This window comes from Phocoena phocoena, chromosome 17, assembly GCF_963924675.1.
Source record: "Phocoena phocoena chromosome 17, mPhoPho1.1, whole genome shotgun sequence".
NCBI lineage: Eukaryota > Metazoa > Chordata > Mammalia > Artiodactyla > Phocoenidae > Phocoena > Phocoena phocoena.
The window spans coordinates 16,308,496-16,326,933 of record NC_089235.1 but is presented as its reverse complement, the minus strand read 5'-3'; the positions used below and the strand labels follow the sequence as shown (position 1 = coordinate 16,326,933).

Below are 18,438 nucleotides of genomic sequence, written 5' to 3'. Positions count from 1 at the left end.
ATTAGAATCATTAAGAGGTAATTAGAAATTAATTGTTAATGGTGACTTTTGTTGTGCTCTATGTAAATAAGTATATTGCATGGCTATATTCTTGTAGGGAGATCACTTCATATCTTTTCTGCACAAACCTCAACTATTACTGTGTGATATTGATTAAAGCGGTATCTGTCTGTATCCATTGCAACACACAGATAACTTTTCCTATACGTTTTAGTGGGATTGGAGAAAAGGAGGAAGGAATTAACATTTTCAAAGGACAACAGATAACAAAAATAAATTGAAACCACTTTTTAAGGAAGGAAATCCTTTCGTTTCAATAAACAAATTTCCCAAACATTATATTAAAGGGCTCATCTTCAAAAGGTGAAATAATAAACATTTGCCAAATTAATATATTTCTCACTTATTGACATTTAACAGGACTTGAATGGACCTTGAAATTAAAAACAAGGTTCTTAAACTTTTGAATTACCACTTAAAATATTTGTCATTCAAAATCAGTATATGAATTGCTAATGACTCATGGGGTTATATTTCTTGGGAGGAGTTTTTGAAACATTTAAGCACAGCTTTTGCACGAATTCAGTAAATTCAGAGCTGTCACTGAATGTAGACAAGTGTTTTTATGTTTCATTTCTTAAAATGACAAGGGATACAAAAAGTCGCTAGTTAAGCACATAGTGTAGTTTTATAGGCTGGGGGTTGTTTTCTTGATGTGTCTCTCCCAGTAGGTTTTATTTTAGGCGTGTGGGTCTCTTCGCCCACCGTTTGGGATTTGAAGACATGCACACACGAATAGTCATGCTTTTTTGCATTATCAAATATTTGATATTTGACTTTCTCGCTGCTTGAGTTCTCCTAAGGCCCAAAGTGTTCAGTAAGTGAGCAAACAGCCATGGATTTTCAATCCTGAAAATTCTTCGCGGTGACAGACAGAGCAGCCTAACTGAGCCACTGTTCAGTTTTAGAATGCCAAAGGGAAGTCAACAGCTCTGGGAGTTTGGTAGACATAATAAATGATTTTCTCAAAAGAAAATTTCCTCTTGAATTCGAAAATTTATTTTGTAAGAATACCTTGGGGAAAAAAATACTCTCAGTGAGAATAAAGCCCCTTCCATTTAATCAGCTATCGAAAGTATTACATTCAACATCTTAAATAAATGCTAATTTTGAAAAAAATCCATCAAGTCTATAGGTAGAATCGGTGTCCTTCACATACTTGTTTTTGTTTTCTTGGGGACTCTATTTTGTCATTTTCTTTAAACAAGATACTTTAAAAAGTGATACAGTATATTATGTTTAAAATCAGTAAGGGTATTAAAGAATTCATTTTATGGAGTCTGATAAAGAAGGAGGTAAGTGTTAACACTGAAACGACATCTACCTCTTCCTGGAAGTTCATTTTAATTTTAGGTTTAGATTTTTATTACATCATTGACACCATCATTGGAAATGTTGATTGAGGAACATTTTAGCAAGGATATGTTGTGATTTAAAAGCAGGCTTCTGCCTAAGGCACATTTTCTTTCCTATAAAATACACTCTGATTAGAAAATTGCCATTGTCTTTCAAATTTGGGAGTACTCAGGTTGATCTGTGGTTGGGCAAAACTAGCTCGCCTGCCAACTCTATTTATTTAGATAAGTTCAGTACTTTCACTTTGAAAATTTCTTTTGAGTTTGAAAAAAAAGTTTAAAATTATAGTCATTTTATAAAAATTGCTTCTAGCAAGCAAAAAAGCCAATGGAAAACCCATAATTTAAACAAGTACCTACATTTTATTTGCTCTCTGCTGCTGAGATTTAGAATCCCTTTCCATTTACAGTTTACTTTTCACAGAACATTATTAACTTTTTGGCTTCATACATGATCTTCTGTCAGATGCTTTTGATTTGTAATTTAGCAAAGTATAATAAACAGTGCAAAAGTCATGAATTTTGCTCTGCATCCTGAGCTCTGTGGTAGGGAAAAATGTGATAAAATGTGTACCTTAAGTCTTGTTTGATGATCTCTCAAAGCAAGTTTGCCTTCTGGAAATAATTTCTGGGGTTGAAGAGCATGGTATTAACAGATTTAATGTGGCTATTCAATGGATTGGCGAAGTACTATGTGAGGTTTAACAAAATGAGAGAGACAAATTGAACATCAACAAAAGTTACATCTGTGAAGAATTAGAAATTTAATTAGAAAAAAGGCAAACTTAAAAGACCTCATTAACTAATCAGAAGTCAAAGTTACTAGTTGCGGATCCTTGAATTGAAATTCTAAGAAGTTCTGCTCTCTTTTTTTTTCTCTGTATTTTCACAACTCTGTCAGTACGCTACACTGGGTATTCTCTACAAAGAGTTTTAAAAAGCATTAAAGTGAAATGACTTCATTGTAATCTAAGATGACCATTTATAATGTTATGGGAAATAGTTTTGCACTCCTAGGAGCATTTGAATTAAAAATACCAGATTAGGGGGAGACAAGAAACATACTAGGTTTATGGATGTAAGGCAGAGAATATGAGCTCACTGAATGCCTAACAGCATTTTTCTGAAAACCATGAAATATTTTGTTTTCTCTTTGAATGGAAAGGCGCCTAATTAATTATTTTTGCGGCACATTATGTTTTTAGACCTCGAAAACCTAGAACCTTCCAGAGCTATTGGCAAACAAACGTAAGAGAAAACTAACGCCAATCAGAAATAGGTGTTCTTTTTAGATAAGTCATTACAAGAGTATGTTTTCTTACTGCACTGTAATCTTGTACTACACATAAAAAACTGAAAGCATGTGAAGTGTAGCGTTTTGTAAACTGTAACTAATTTTGCTCACATCTGTGTCTAATTGTTGTCTGCATTCGCATTCTTGAGAGTAGATTTATTTTTCCTGGACCACGATGTGGATTCAGCTGACCAGCCTAAGTGAGGATTAGTTGTTTTAAAGTTATTTTGATTAAAGAGTCATTTTTAAAAACAGTAACACACAACACATGGTTTAACTAATCCTTGAGACACAGAAGAATATATCTGATGTATACTTAATGAAATGAAGATCATGGATACGGGTTCAAAAATTGTAGTGTACGAAGTACAGTAGAGACTGAGTCCAGCCAGCCTAAAAAAAAAAAAGTACGTTGTTGTGAAAATGCATTTTTTTCAGTGAGAAAGCGTGTTAGAATGATTCTCATTTTGAAGTTCATTTTTTTAATTAACAGATTGACTTTGCAATTAAATAGGATAGGTTAAACCTCAAATATAAATATAATCAAACGTTCAAAGTATACAAGGAAACTAAAATTAGGTTTTTAAGATGATACTATCTAGCCAAGGTTAAAATAGGAATGTATTTTAATATGTAACAGAAAGTATGTTTTACATACTCTTTCACATAATTAAGCCAAGAGAGTTCTTAAAATTAAGTTAGTTCTCACCTATAATTTATTCCAGGTGTATAAAAGTGGAAAAAAAGAGGGAAAAAAAGGAAATTTATCCTTGAGGTATATCGCTGCAGTTTCTAAAGGAAAAACATTTAATCTTGTGTGAGAACATTAATTTCAAAAAAATATCAGAAGCCAGTTATCACCAAGTGACCTATCTGTAGGCATTAAAATGAAACTATTATTGAGTACTCAGGCATCTCTTTAAAATTATTTTTCATCCTGCACATATTTTAGAAAAGTATACCTAGAAATTTCGTGTAACATTATACCAAGATATTTAGACTTTAACGATGCTTTATTCTTGCCGAAAAGGTAGTACTTTTTAATTTCATAAATCATAATTAAAAAATAACAGGACTCAACAGAAGATGGTTGGCTGGATAACTTCAATGCCATTTGAGATGCTTCAGTTTTTTCATCTTTGTTCTGTAACCCTAATTGATGTCTGTTCCGGTTGAATGAAAATACACATCAAAGATTTGGAATTCTGAGTCATTTTAAACGTTATGCAGAATTCCCTTTACCTCCGAGGCAGGCGTTAGCCTGAGCTTGTGGGCCAGCAGCCCACCCTCACCTGAGCTTATCACCTGCTGACAGTTTTGCTGTCTCTGGACGAAGGGCAGTGACTAGCAAAGCCTGCAAGCGAAGTTAGCTGTTCAGTGAAATGCCGAATACAGATTCATCTGGAGACAAAAGAGACCAGAACTCTGGCCAGCTGAGACACTGAATTGATTATTCAACTATCCATTCTCTCTCCTGGTTTAAAAGGTGGAAAATTAAACCAAAAGCGAACGGCTTTTGCTGTTTCACCAGGCAGTGGTGGATTTCCCTGAATTTAAACATTCACTGAATTTTCAATTTGCTTGGGTACGTGAGCACATTGCTCCACGATGGGACTTTGGGGGAGGAGAACTTGCCTTTGCTATTTCTCGTTGAGTCCGGCACTGCCTGAAATGTGGCCGAGAAGCCGTTTTGGTGAATGTTCAATAGTAAATATAGGAGAAAACCATCCCGATAAGGATAAGAACTGTCAGGTGTCAAAGGCATGGGCGGGAACTCTATTTCAGCTGGTGATAGCAGAAGATGAAAGATCTTCTGAGGATGCTGGAGGGTTAATGCTTGAACTACTGCTGTGAAACACTCATTTTGCTAATAGCTATTTTTTTTCCCAAGCACCTTGTCCAAGCTGCCTGAATAAGGCTGCTTTGCATGTTGATTGGGGGAGGGGTAATCCCGTTTGCAGCTGTCATAGGCCAGTGATGAATCACTATCCCGTCATTTGGCTGCCTTCCCCCCCTAACAAGGGGAGGAGGAGGGCAGACCTGGAGGAGGAAACAACAGTGGAGACCTCAACTTAAAGACAATATGCCTTTCACCGCTGCAGTATCCTCCTTTTTCTCTTTTGGTTAAAAGAGAGCATTGTAGCCCTGAGCCACGTGCTTTGTATAATTAAGAACTGACACTGAAGCAGAGTAACAACAGCTTCTAATTTTTTACCCCTGATCACAGGTGCAAACATCTCAAACCAGTTCAGATGTTGCTGTTTCCTCAAGTTGCAGGTAAGGATATCGTTGATATTTGACATTTGGGGAGATTACCTTTCTGTGACCCCCCCTATCTATTTTTGTCTAGTATTTCTTAATTATTTCTATTAATAGCCTTGGTTGGAAATTACTTAACCATTTGTGTGTGTGTGTGTGTGCGTGCCTGTAAAAAATTGTTAAATATGTAGAAAGGGAAGAGGATCCTGGGTTTGAAAATGATTAGGGGTTCTAGTTTCTGGGGTTAGGAAAACTGTGAATGTGTCACGAGAATTAGGGGAGAAAAATTGGATTTTAAGCCATTTCCCATTTGAATCCAGAAGACTTGGGGAAGTCAAAACTCACTTTGGAAGTAAAACGGTTCACGTTAAGCCGTTTTAAACACTGACGTTTACAGTCAGTTTAAGTGCAGCCTCCAGATTAAAACGACTGTAGCTTTTATTGGCCTGGCGGGATGAGCAGACAGTCTTAGCTTCATACCTATTAACCCCCCTCCTTTTTTTCTTTCTTTATTTTTTTTTTTAAGAAAAACACAAAGTTTAAAATAAAGTGAATGGGTCTTAGACTTTCAAACACTTGGCTGTCAGAAAACAGAACGGTACCTAGGTGTGTTTTTAGTCACTTTAAACAAATGCTCGCCTCTCTTCATTAGGAAAAGATGCAAATATAAATGAATGGCTCTGAAGTTGTGAACATGAATAGTGGCTTCTGTACCCTGTGGGGCATACGCAACTGCCGAGTGGAAGCACTTTCGGGGGGATTTCGCTGGTTTTGTGTTGTAAAAATGCCCAATTTGAGCAGGGAAGTGGCATTGTTCTTATTTCCCTGAGTGGGTGACAGCTGAGGTATTCTGACTACTCATGTTGCTGGGGACTCACAGTTTGCTGGCCTGCTCCCTCCTCACTTGGGCAGGCTGTATGTAATCCACAAAGCAAACAAGTGAGCGGACATCAGGATGTTTTAATGCTGCATTTGTTTCAAGGGAGACAGGAACAATTAAGCAGTTTACCAGAGTAAACACATGCATCAGGGACAACTCATTCCCTGTCACTGGACTATAGGCTTCAAGTGTGGTATTTGGTTTGGAGACCCATTAAATTACAATTGGGCGGTAAATTATAAGGGAGTACCTAGTGCTAATTTATTAGATGAAAGAGATTCCATAGAAAAGTGATTTTTTTTTTCAATTTTACACTTTCGTCTTTTAGAAAAATAATGCCTTGGGGTTTTTTTCCCACCTAAAAAGAAAAGCTTGATGATCTGTTTTCTTTGATAATAAAAATAGATGGAATTGTCTCATTAGATCTTGGGACTTGATGAGCTATCGGAGGAGAGAAAAAGAGATTAAAAAAAAAACTATATGAATGTTTGGCTGAATAGGTAAGGCCAGTGACATCTTGTAATAGTACACGTTACGTTTTCACTTCAGCCATCCTTTCATAACGTAAGACAAACTATTTTGAGTCGAAGAAGATAGATACAATGGGACTTTTGTGCGAATGTGTTTCAAAGAAGGTGTCAAGTCGTTAGCGCATTAAATAGTGGGGTTATGAATTTGGTACATCTGTCAAACGGAAGGCTTCTTGTCTTTAGGTCTATGGAAATGCAGGATCTAACCAGCCCGCATAGCCGTCTGAGTGGTAGTAGTGAATCCCCCAAACTCGATAACTCTCATATAAATAGTAATTCCATGACTCCCAATGGCACCGAAGGTGAGTGTCTGCCTTCTCACTGTTTACTTTGCACCTTGTTTCTTCATCAGTATACACTGTGTTACTAGGTGGTTATGATTTCAGTTGTCAAATCCATGAAACCACTGTTTTATTTCTTGTTTAGGTAATTTGACTTACGAATCAGTATCCACCCTTACTTAGGGACTGCATGTTACCAGGTTATTATGACATTACACAGACTGGTTTTATTTCACACAGATGCATATGTATGCATGACATATTTAAGCTTTGAGTGTGTTTTTTCTTCTTGTTGATCATTCTCCACATCACAGTATCAATCTGCAATAGTTTTGCTCTAGGAGCCATGAAAATTTGGATTATTTCCTTTATTTTACTTTCCCTTCGTTACTAAATATAACCAAATTTGTTTCAAGGCAACATTGGACTGGATTGTCTCTAAATATCAATAAAATAATTTGTGTGCCTAATGTTCTTGTGGCTTTGGCCACTGAAATATAAAGAAGTAAAAAAAATACTTATTGTTTACAAATATACGACCTTACTTGGAAGATAACATGAAATTCATTTACTTTCTTAAAGATTAAGTATATACTTCAAACAGTACTATTACAATGACTTTTGTGTAATTAATACATATGAATATTTATGTAAATTTTATGTAAATAGGAACACCTACTTTAATCCATATATACCTAAGTCTAAACATATAGGTAAAGCTATTTGTGTGTATCGTTAGCTGTCGTGCACGTTTATTTAGGTACTATACATATTTTTAAAACTTCATAGAAGGGTATGTTACATATTGCATTGTATTTATTTCTACTTTAGCCTATTGAAATATTCCTTCTTCACAGATGATATTTTTGCTTATTTATTCCTTACTAAGCCTTAGGACCTTGATGAACTTAGAACATAAGTTTCACTAGAAGTTTGATGAATTATCTACATTAGAGTTCCATCCATAAACAAAACCCTTAACCATCATTTCTCAATCACCATGGTGATCTTTTATCATAGTTCTTAAAAACAACAGCAAAAAAAACCCCAAATGCCATAAAATTGTTCGTTTGGTGCAATATTCCAGTATGTGTGAGGGAAGCCTTTTGAAACTGATAATGATGTGAAATTTCTGGTAATGGATACAATATAAAATCAGTTGTTTCTGATAGGAGATAACTTTTACAGCCTCAGTGATTGTTTTTACATGTAAGTAGTCTGTATTTTCCTTTTTGAGTAAATACCTTCATTTATGGAAAATGGTCCCTGTCAAAAGTAGAAACTTTGCTGACCTGGCAAAAAAAAAATCTCTGAAAAAGGTTCCTTTACACGTGAAACTCTTTTCTGCCCATTTCGATAGGCAATCAAAAAGAAATTTCAGTTATGTATAGGAAAGTCATCCTAGCATTTAGGAAGATTTTATAGAGCAGATGAAATAAAAACCAGCAGTCCTTTTTTCCTCTCCTTTGGAATTTGGCTTCAGGTGTGAGCATGGAAGCTGCTGCAGTGTGGACTGGACCGGGTGTGTGCACCGACACACAGACCACTGCAGGGCCCTGGACCGGTAGGCCCCATGCCAGTGTCAGCGTGCATGGCGGCCGCTGAGGGCAGCATCAGGGCACCAGAGGTGGAAACCTGTAACAGTCATTCTCATCACCGTGAAGTCCAAATAAGACAATCATTTAAAGTAACTTAAAAAAAAAAAAGAAGCTCCAAGTATGTTAAATTGTTTTGATTTATAGAATAGACCAATACATATTGGTAGGAGTAATTATGAAATTGAGTTAATTTTCTTATATATGAAGAAATGAAATAGGGGTAAGATGTTTTCATTTTGTCATCGTTTTACTGGCAAATCAACTCCTACAAAAGAAGAACCAGGCAATGTTGAAACAGAGTACGTGTTGGAGACTGCCCCCTTGGATGGCTTTGTGTGAGTGATGCGTGGTTTGCTTTTTAAGGACATGTGAAATGATACTATTTCTGAATATTTATATTTCATAGCTTGATGTCATGTTTGTATTCAGTAACATGTACTTGATCAGACTTTTGCGTAACTAAAATAAATCCAAACTAAGAAAATGTCTTAGATAACTGCATAATCTGCTGAACCATCAATTTGGGAAATACTTAGAAATTATTTCTCTCCTAAAAAAAAAAAAAAAAACTTAGTTATCTTATGGCTTAGAAATGGATTTTCTTTAGACCTATTTCAGACAGGTACCCAGTTACTTACCTCACTCTGTTTTCGGGCATTCTTTACTGGTATACTTTGCAAAGGTTATGGTAGAAAGTGAAGTGAGAAGATACCAGTATAAATTATCCAAAGAATACATGAAATTTTAGTCAGTCGACTGGGGCATCAGTTTTACTTTCGTGTACAGTTTGAAAACATGGACCCAAGCTTTCTTCACCATCTATGCTACATGTCTGTTCAGATGCAAACGATATCAGAAAGTTCTGGGTTATTATTAAGTTTGTGAATCAATTTATCATGCTGCTTACATGTTGCATAAGGCATTTGTGTCTTTTCTCTCAGTCACCACTAGAGGAGTTCAGCTTAAAAATCAGTGAATTCACAGTGGCTGACAAGCTTTCCTGGAATAGAATCATTATAGATTTTCCTATTCCTTCTTTGAAATCTTATTTATTTTGAAACCAGCAGTATTTACCAATGAATTAGAGGAATGAAAAAAACAAGAAATCCCTTAACTTTTTAAAGAGTGTTTAAAATATCAATCACCTCCCCTAAGTCCATAACAAGTATTTCTAGCTATCCCCGCCATGATGGATATTTAAGTGACTTTATTGCAGCCCAGTTGCAATGAGTCTCCTTAATTAGGTCAACAAAACTTCCATTGAGTTTACATAGTTGTTGGCCCTTCACCCGCTTAGATAGGTTGTCTTCTCTCACCAGAGCCATTTTTTATTTCCTGCAACCACTTGTTCCTATCATGAGGCTAAGAAAACATGAACATCTCCTGTATCAAAAACCATAACTTCATCTGAAGAACAAACAAGAAGGGAATGGAGTAGAGAGGCAGAGAATATTAAGTTTCTTCTTAAGTTGGCTGCCAAATTATCATAAGACTCAGTGTTTGTAGGTTCTGTCCTCACAGGCTAGTGCCTATTTTCATGGTTCATCTAAGGGATAAAGACAGAAAGACACTGAGCTGTAGCCTCACATATTGTGCTTTTCTCCTTCCTAGCTGAAATGTTCTTTAGTGAGATTCGTTGTTTGAATGTTTCAGATTTCAAAAGTTTCAACTCTTCGTATTTCTATATTCTATTCCAACCTCTCTGTGAATTGTTATTGTTGCAGTGAACTGTGGGTTTCACCCAGTTTATAAATCTTTGAACTAGAAAACATAAAGAGGCAAAAATACAAAATAGCATAAATGAATGCTTGACTTGCATTAAGAAAAGCACTGTTAGAAGTGATATGTTTCCAGATGAGTTAATAACTATTTTAGATTACTGTTCAACAATTAAAGCTTGACCTGGAGAGACTGATGGAATGGTTATGGAAACATCAGTGGTGGCTTTCCTTTTATAACTGTTTTCTTCTAGTCTTTTCGTCTTCTGGGACAGAACGGAAGAGGAATTTATTAGATTATTAAAGCTTAATTTTTAAGACATAGGCTCTCGGGTGGTGATACTCCTATTAGATAAATATGAGTGTCGGACCTGAGAGGATTTCCAATGTGTAGGTATACGTTCCGGCCTCTCTTTGGTAGAGGCTGCGTGTTGACGTTTGTGTTGTGTCAGTGTGAGACGTAGTTGGGAAACGTTTCTTCAGAAGGACCTAGGGCTCCAGCAGTAAAAGGATTTTTATTTACGTACCTAATTAAGGCCTTGTTTGCAAAGCAGTGATTCTTTCCATCTTTGTTTTTTCTGCTTGTCTTAAATCCACGGGAGCATAAGATTGGTCAGTTCATATATTGCTAGTGTGAGTGTTTATTTTTGGTTGTCTAGGGGTGAGGAGTGGTGAAGGGCAAAAAGGAGTTGTGAGCAAGCAGAACTCAAAGCTCTCATTCTGAGTTTTCTTGATTGTAAATTTAGAGGCAAACTCAAGAAGAGGCTAAACTTGTCTTAAAGCAGAGGAATTTGTCTTGAAGTGACATAAAACCAGATGCAATTGGAATCTTCACTACAAATAGGGTTTCAGGGATTCTGATGGTAATTCAAGTAGTAATTTTGAATTGGTATATCAGATTTCCCAGATGATAAGAGATGCAATCTTGGATTAGGTGGCTAAATTTTCTGCATTTTAAGACTGATTTAGTTGCGTATTCCATATTTTAGGCTGATAGGTTAATTCAGTTTTACAAATTTCTATTATCAGAAGTTATTTGAAAGTTGCTTTATCCTTTCTACAAAGCTTAGAATGCAAACAAATTGTCAGTATCTTGAATTTGTTTTCCTCACTGTAATTTAAATTTCGTAAAATACAGTTATATCCAACTAGAGTATTTTTAAGAACTCTTACTTACGAAAAATATGTAAACTGGAGTGAATGTGTATAACATTCTGGTTTGAGGCTACATTTTAAAAGCTATATTTATATATTTGCGGTCAAATTTTCTGTTGTCAGTAGAAAAAACGGTAATCTAATTTTATTGTTGTTTACATTCTGCACATGATTTAGTTTCTGGAAGATGAAGGGACATTGTGAGTAAAGGAGTTTCTAAGTGACATTTTTGGAGTCTGTCTGTAGCCACAGAATTGGCCTCTTTTATATTGTTCTTTAGCAAAAGCTGTGAAAGGATGAAAAAAATAATTTGTTAGGATTTAATGTTTGCGTATACAGTGTATGAGAATAATTTTCACATGCTTGTTGGTAGTTAATGAAAATAATAGCTAATTTTTAAGAATAACTTATTAGTCACTAAGCTGACCATTCTCTATGATTCATTTCTTTAGTCTTCAGAAAATCCTTTGAGATCGCCAGCATAGTGGTTGAGACACTAGGTTTGAATCCCAGCTCCTTTTGCTGGCTGTGTGAGCTCAGGCACGTTAACTTCTGGGTGGCTTAGTCTCATCTGTACAGTGGGGATAACAGCAGGTCTCACATCAGGCTTGCCGTGAGGATGATAAGTAAAACTTGTAACACACTAGGAACTTACTAAGTGCTCTGTGAATTTCTAGACCATGTGTAAATAATAGCCCCTTCTAGAGTACCATTATTGTTTCATGTACAATAAAACTGAGTCTCCGAAAGTTAAATGCCAAGTTGAAAGACACATGATTTGTAATTGGTACCACTGGTATCTGACCTGGTATTTGAATCAAGTTCTGTTTGAGTCCAGAGCCTGGGTTTTCAAATCACTGTATCACTCTAGGGAGAGAATACATGATTCCACCATCTGCCAATACCTTTTCTAATACCTTCGTACTAAACGTTGGTACCTCCACCGTCCTCATGACTGGAGAACACTATTCTCTAGCAAACAGCAGAGCTGTAAAAGGACCAATGGCAAAGGCTTTGATGACAAAAGGACTTCATTATAAGGACAACTCCCCAGGGTAGTCGAACTCTGGTTTTTAAGTTCTTTTGTGCATGAGTGTGTGAGATTTCTTCCTTGTGTCGTGTGCATGTAGCATATTGCATCAATAGGTTAACTTCTAGGGGATTGTCTCTTACTAGTTTTCATTTTCAAAGCTTTAGACTTAATTATAATTCCACCAGCCGTCCATCTATGTTAAGCCTCTCTGGGATCAAACGGAGTTGGGAAGTCATCTCTGCTTTTCATTATAATAGTCATTATTATATGCACATTTGGATTGAAGCAGTATTACTGTGAAATTTTAAAAGTGGTTGCAGTTTTGCTACTGCTCGGAGTAAGTCTTTTCGGCCTCAGAAAATATTTTGAAGTGGGTGATGAATTTGGTCACATTTCTCTTGACTTTAAGAACCAGGTTATAGTAACCAAGCAAAACTCAAAGAAGAAGCTTAAATGGCATTTGTTGGGGGCTCCATAGGAAAAGCAGTTTCCAAAGCCATAAGTTGGGAACATGCATGCTACATTCTAGGAACAGGAGGAGAGAGAATGACAGGGAGTGGAAGAGGTCAAGTGGGAGGAATAGAGGGTTGGCATGTGTAGGGCTTGCAGGTTGGCAGACATACTCTAGCCAATTACATATCACTAACTGTATCTTTCACAGTAAGAATAGGAACTATAATAGTGCCTGAAACTAGGCTCAGAGTTTCTAGAGGGCCAGGCTTCTTGATAAACTAACGACTCGATGTAGACAGTTTTCGTCTACTCCCAATATCTAATAGTTCAGAGAATTACAGTTCTGGGGCACCTCTCCCCTAGCTGGGCAAGAACTTTCATTGGAACAGAAGTATGTATAACTTCCTAAGGACATCCTATCTCTGGGAGAAACTTTGGTTTCCCCCAGAGGGATGTGCAGACCTTTAGTGAGTGCCAGTATTTAGGCCAATCCTTATCGCTTTGGTCGTGAATTCCCTGATTTAAGTAATTCCTAATTTCTTAGGATGCCCAAGGATGTTTTGGGGTGAGCAGTATATAGATAAAAGTGGTGTGTGTGTGTGTGTGTGTGTGTGTGTGCGTGCACGCGTGTGTGCTTATTCTCACCTTGCTTACTTGGAATAAGGTCCAAGAATAATTCATTCTCTTCTTTTTGCCTCCAAACTTACAATATAATAGAAAGAATATATACATAATTGTAAATTTTCTATTTTTCCCTTTTCACTTTGGGTAGGAAGAAGTCATCTGTCACATAGACATCGTCAAAGACTGCTAAAATATTGCCTTTACTAAAAGAGAACATAAATTTTGAGAAGCTAATCGAGGATTTACGTTAAGCTTTAGGACGGCCAAGTAGTTTATAACTAAAAGCTTACTATGATTATGTACAAGATAGTTTGCTGGGCTTGCAGGTTTTTCAGTTCTATTTCATGCCTCCAGTATCCCATTACACTGAAAAAGGTGGGTGAACTCTACCAGACACATTCCAAGGATGTATTTTAAAGTGCTCCCTGTAATATACAACAGAGACATTTTTTCTTTCATAAGATGAACCTAAATCAAAATCTAAAATATTTCCTTGTTTTATCACTGCATCTATTACTGATAAGGGGAATTTTGTGTGGGGAGAATACTGTTTCAGCAAAATAAGGGCTATGAACTGTATAGACTAAGTTCTTACTATCTATTTAAGGATGTCTTTTATTCCCTCCACCTACCTTATTTTATCCTAAGCTTTTCTGCACCTCATTTTAAAGAGTTTAAGTGATTATTCTATGCTTCCACAGCATATTATCTGTGTTGGAAAAGAGATTCAAAGGCATGTCAGGCTCATTTTAAAGCCTGTATCCTTTACACTCAAAAAAAAAAAAAAAAAAGGACTTCCTAATAGCCTAAAAACTTAGCACTTACTGAAATACTTAACCTGCCTTAAGAAGTTTTTATGTTACTTTATCTAAGATTATTACCCGTTGAAGGAACTACAGCTTCCATTTATATGTGTATTTCACCTAGTAGAGGCTCAAGGGTCCCTAAGGCAGGGATAAGGCCGTTCACTGTCGTGTTCTTAGCAAAGGGCAGAAGGCTTGGCCCTGAAAACAGTCAACAAATATTTGTTATTGCATATTACTAGGTAAATAATGCAGGTGAATGATTCCAAGAGAAGGCTCACTGATTTTATTTACAAAGCATTAACAGATTCAATAAGTAGCTAAAGCCCATTTTGCAAATTTTTGAAAATGATCATTGTACAGACCAATTCCTACAGTAGCCATAGGCCGTCCATCCAGAGAACATCCGCAGTCAGCATGGCTGCTGAGTTTGAATTTGCTCCACAGGAACTAACTTGCATTTGATATGTACTAATTAACTGTTTTATAAATGGAAACTTCCACTCGGACTCAGTATTATTCAGCAATGATGAATTACCTTTCACATAGTCCAAGAAACAGCTGAATGATAAAAAGATCAAGCAGTTAGCACACTTAGGTTTAGTATCCTTACATAGATGGTAAGGAGTCATGATTGGAGGTCAACATTTTTAAGGTGGGGAAAAATTGCAGGAGCAAGGATGTATATGCACCACAGTGAAAAGAATATACATATCATGTAAGGATATATATCGTGCTATATATCCACTATTGCCTTGTTAATTCAAGAAATAGTTATTGATTGTGTCTAGAAATTTACCAAATACCAGTCTTGCCAGGGAGAAGTTCATGGTCTACTGTGATTGGCAGACCAATAATCAGATGACCACCATACTTGATGCTCAGGGCTGTATTCTCCAGAGGAGGAGGGATGCTTAATCATGACTGAGGTGATCTAGGGATGGTTTCTGCACACTGGTAATACTTAAACTGAATCTTGAAGGAGAGGTAGAAAACCACTGGATGCCAAGCCAGAAAGGCAGAAAGGGAGGCCATGGATTATTCAGGTGTAGCAAAGCCATCCCTAATCCCAGGGGCTGTGTGTGGGGGGGAGGGGGGCGCGGGCAGGGGGGTGTTGAGAGACATGGCAGACAGATGACGAATGGCCTTATGTACCAGGTTCAGGAGTTTGGATTCAATCCTGAAGGAACTGGGTGACCTGAAGGCTTGCAAACAGAAGAATGATGTGATAGAGTCTGTGTCTTGCAAATACACTTAGGTAGTACTTTGAAACTCTATTCAACAGGTGGTAGGTGGGGAGAAAAGACTCCAGGTGAGAAGTTATGAGGGCATTTTTATCTAAAATCATGTACTTATTTATATATTATGTTTTCAGCACAAATTTCTATCTGATACTTGCCTTAAGGAAAGCAGAGAATGGATAATATTAAAAATATATCAGAGCAGGGCTTCCCTGGTGGCGCAGTGGTTGAGAGTCCGCCTGCGATGCAGGGGACTCGGGTTCGTGCCCCGGTCCGGGAGGATCCCACATGCCGCGGAGCGGCTGGGCCCGTGAGCCATGGCCGCTGAGCCTGCGCGTCTGGGGCAAAAAAAAAAAAAAAAAAAAAAAAAAAAAAAAATATATGTAAGAGCAGTATTGCATGATCGTGAGAGGATGGATTTTGCAGTCAGACTAACCTGGGCTTAAAAAGGTCAGTTTAGGGCTTCCCTGGTGGCACAGTGGTTGAGAGTCCGCCTGCTGATGCGGGGGACACGGGTTCGTGCCCCGGTCTGGGAAGATCCCACATGCTGCGGAGCGGCTAGGCCCGTGAGCCGTGGCCGCTGAGCCTGCGTGTCCAGAGCCTGTGCTCTGCAACGGGAGAGGCCACAACAGTGAGAGGTCAGTTTAACAATGTAACTGACATGTGGGTTTTGAGAGACACCAGAGCAGGGGGTTGGGGGCAGGCTAGGAAGCCAGGATACTAGCCCTGCCCCTTACCAGTTAGCAAGTGTGATGCCCTTTATCTCTGCTTCCCGGTCTGTAAAATGAAGAGAATAATAGTACTGACCTGTAGGGGTGCGAGGATAGTTAAATGAGTGGGTAAAGCACTTACAACAGTCTGACTCCTAGGAAATACTTAATATCCATTGGCTGTTTTTGTTGTTATTGTTATTATCACATATGATCTCTGAGCCTCTGCTTTCCCCACTGTAAAATGGGGGTTATACCTTTTTCACTGGGTGTATTTCATCTAGTAGAGGCTCAAGGTTCTTTAAAGGCAGGGACAGACCTAAAATGCTCAGAACAGTCACTGCCATACTACATGCTCAAAGAATAGCAGCTATTATTAAAGAATAATATATGTTATATTTCTTTAAGCAAACATATGGCTACTGCGTACTGGCTGGCTACTGCAGTGTTTCCATGGAAAGAGAAGATGCCTCCTTCCCTTGTGAGATCTGCACATCTCTTAATAGCCTTTGCAGGTACTCTGAGTACCTGTGGTACTCAGTAAGTACTTTCTCAATTAATACACAGTGAGGGTAGGATTTAGTTCTGGGTGCTCCCGTGAGTCGGTGAAGAATGGGAAAAGGTATGATCTGAGATGTAAATTTGGTAGGTTGATTACACTTTAGGCAAGTAAACCATTTTTCCAGATTGATACGATTGAGGTTATGAACTCAAGCCAGCTCATCTGCTTCCAATCTTCATACACTAGTTTATTTTACCATCCGCTAATCTGCAACATACAGTGATACACTTTTGTTCAGTGCCCTGCTCTTCTGGGACTTTCCTATTGCTGTGCCCTTCACTGATTGTTCTGATCTCCATCAGAGGAATGATTAAGGATGATAAAACCCTAATTGGACAACGTTTGATTTTTCAGTGGTTTCATAAAAGGTATGGTAATCAAAGAAATTTGAAACCTAATTGTGTGACCTTAGGCTAGTTTTTAAACGTCTTTAAGCTGCAGTTTCCTCATCTTTCGAATGTGACAATTATAATAAATATGTTGCCACGAGAAGCAAATAAGCTATTGCGTATAAAGTGCTTAAAACAATGCCTGGCATTTGGTAAATGCTCAATATATATAAGCTATTTTTAAAGTGACTACTCTTCCACATGAAAATTCTATGTAAATATTGCCTATGCCATAAATGGAGACTGTTATATTGCTAACTCAATTCTTAAAATTGGAACAACCTTTTCAGACCATTGTGCCATGTTTCCATTCTTATAACACACTAAAAATGTTTAGATCCCGCTTTGGCATCTAAGTGTAGGTATCTGTTAAATGTCATCAAGTGGCACATTTAAGATTTGTGTGTTTCATTATGTGTATTTTCCTTAAAAGAAAAAAGGACCATAAACAAATATGAACTCTAATGATATGAGCGCTGAAGTGTTTGGGGAACTATATTATGTCTGCAGCTTATTTTTAATGCGTGTAGAATAAGGTGGTTTTATGAGGAATAGATGTGGGAAAGTAAATAGATTAAAATGTTAATGGTGAAATCCTGGTGGTAGGTTTCTGGCTGTTCACTGTATAATTCTTTCAACTTTTCGGTATGTATGAAAATTTTTTGTAATAAAATATTGGTGAAAAAAGTGAACCTCAGATACTTAAAGTGTCCCGGGAAGGAAACATTTATTTAGTTTTCACTGCGTACAAAGCACTCTGCCAGGTTCCAGCACATGTACAATGAAGTATGACACTACCTCTGCCTTTAAAAGCTCACAGCCTGGTTGGGGGAGATAAGACTTTTTAAAAATTTTGGCAAAAACTGAAAGGTCATGTTGTGTCAATTAAATTATGAAGGCAGAGATTTCCAGTCCGTGGCTTAGAGATCCCCAGGAGTTGCAGAGCTAGTACTGAAAGTCAGCAAGTTCTGTGCGAAGAGCTGTGTCGGAAGGATGAGGAAATTAATAGGTCACATCCATCTTTAACTCTTTTTCACGTACGGACGTTCTGTTATGTTTATGAAAATATAAATTTTCTTGTCTGAAAATTCACAGTAGGTTTTTGTCATCGGGTACTTTCTCCATCAACAGATTAAAAATAGGCTATCATTTGGGTTCTGAAATGTTTTGGTGTTAGAAAGAGGGCTTCATTCTCAAGAAGGTTAGAAGCCACTGATCTAAACAAAAGTGCTCTCAGAGTTCAGAGAAAAGAGCTCTTCAGCTTGCTGAGGTCTGGCCAGGCTTCAAGAAGGAGATGGAATCTGAGCTGAGTGTTTGGGAAATGGGTAGAATTTGAATAGGTTGAGAAGGGATGGAATGCATTCTAAATGAGGGACCAATACGAACAAAGGTAGGATCGTTTGGGAGACTGGGAGGAGACCAGTTGAGCTGAAGAGGAACTGATAGGAGATAAGGTTGGAAGAATCATCTAGAGCCAAACTAGGAGGTGGAGG

The 18,438-nt window shown here is 37.4% G+C and overlaps 1 protein-coding gene across 8 annotated transcripts in view; it reads left to right on the top strand.

Moving 5' to 3' along the window:
* The first annotated feature begins 4,942 nt into the window (after positions 1-4,942).
* The window catches only part of EYA1 (EYA transcriptional coactivator and phosphatase 1), a 152,760-nt gene continuing 139,264 nt past the window's right edge, over positions 4,943-18,438 (top strand). For 3 of the 8 annotated variants that reach the window (XM_065895447.1, XM_065895446.1, XM_065895442.1), the window contains exons 1-2: positions 4,943-4,986; positions 6,562-6,680. In XM_065895447.1, the coding sequence (XP_065751519.1) occupies positions 6,566-6,680 (115 nt within the window). In that variant the 5' untranslated portion in view covers positions 4,943-4,986; positions 6,562-6,565. Of the gene's footprint in view, positions 4,987-6,561; positions 6,681-18,438 lie in introns of those variants that run through there. The other 5 variants (XM_065895448.1, XM_065895445.1, XM_065895444.1 and 2 more) reach the window with 2 other exon arrangements.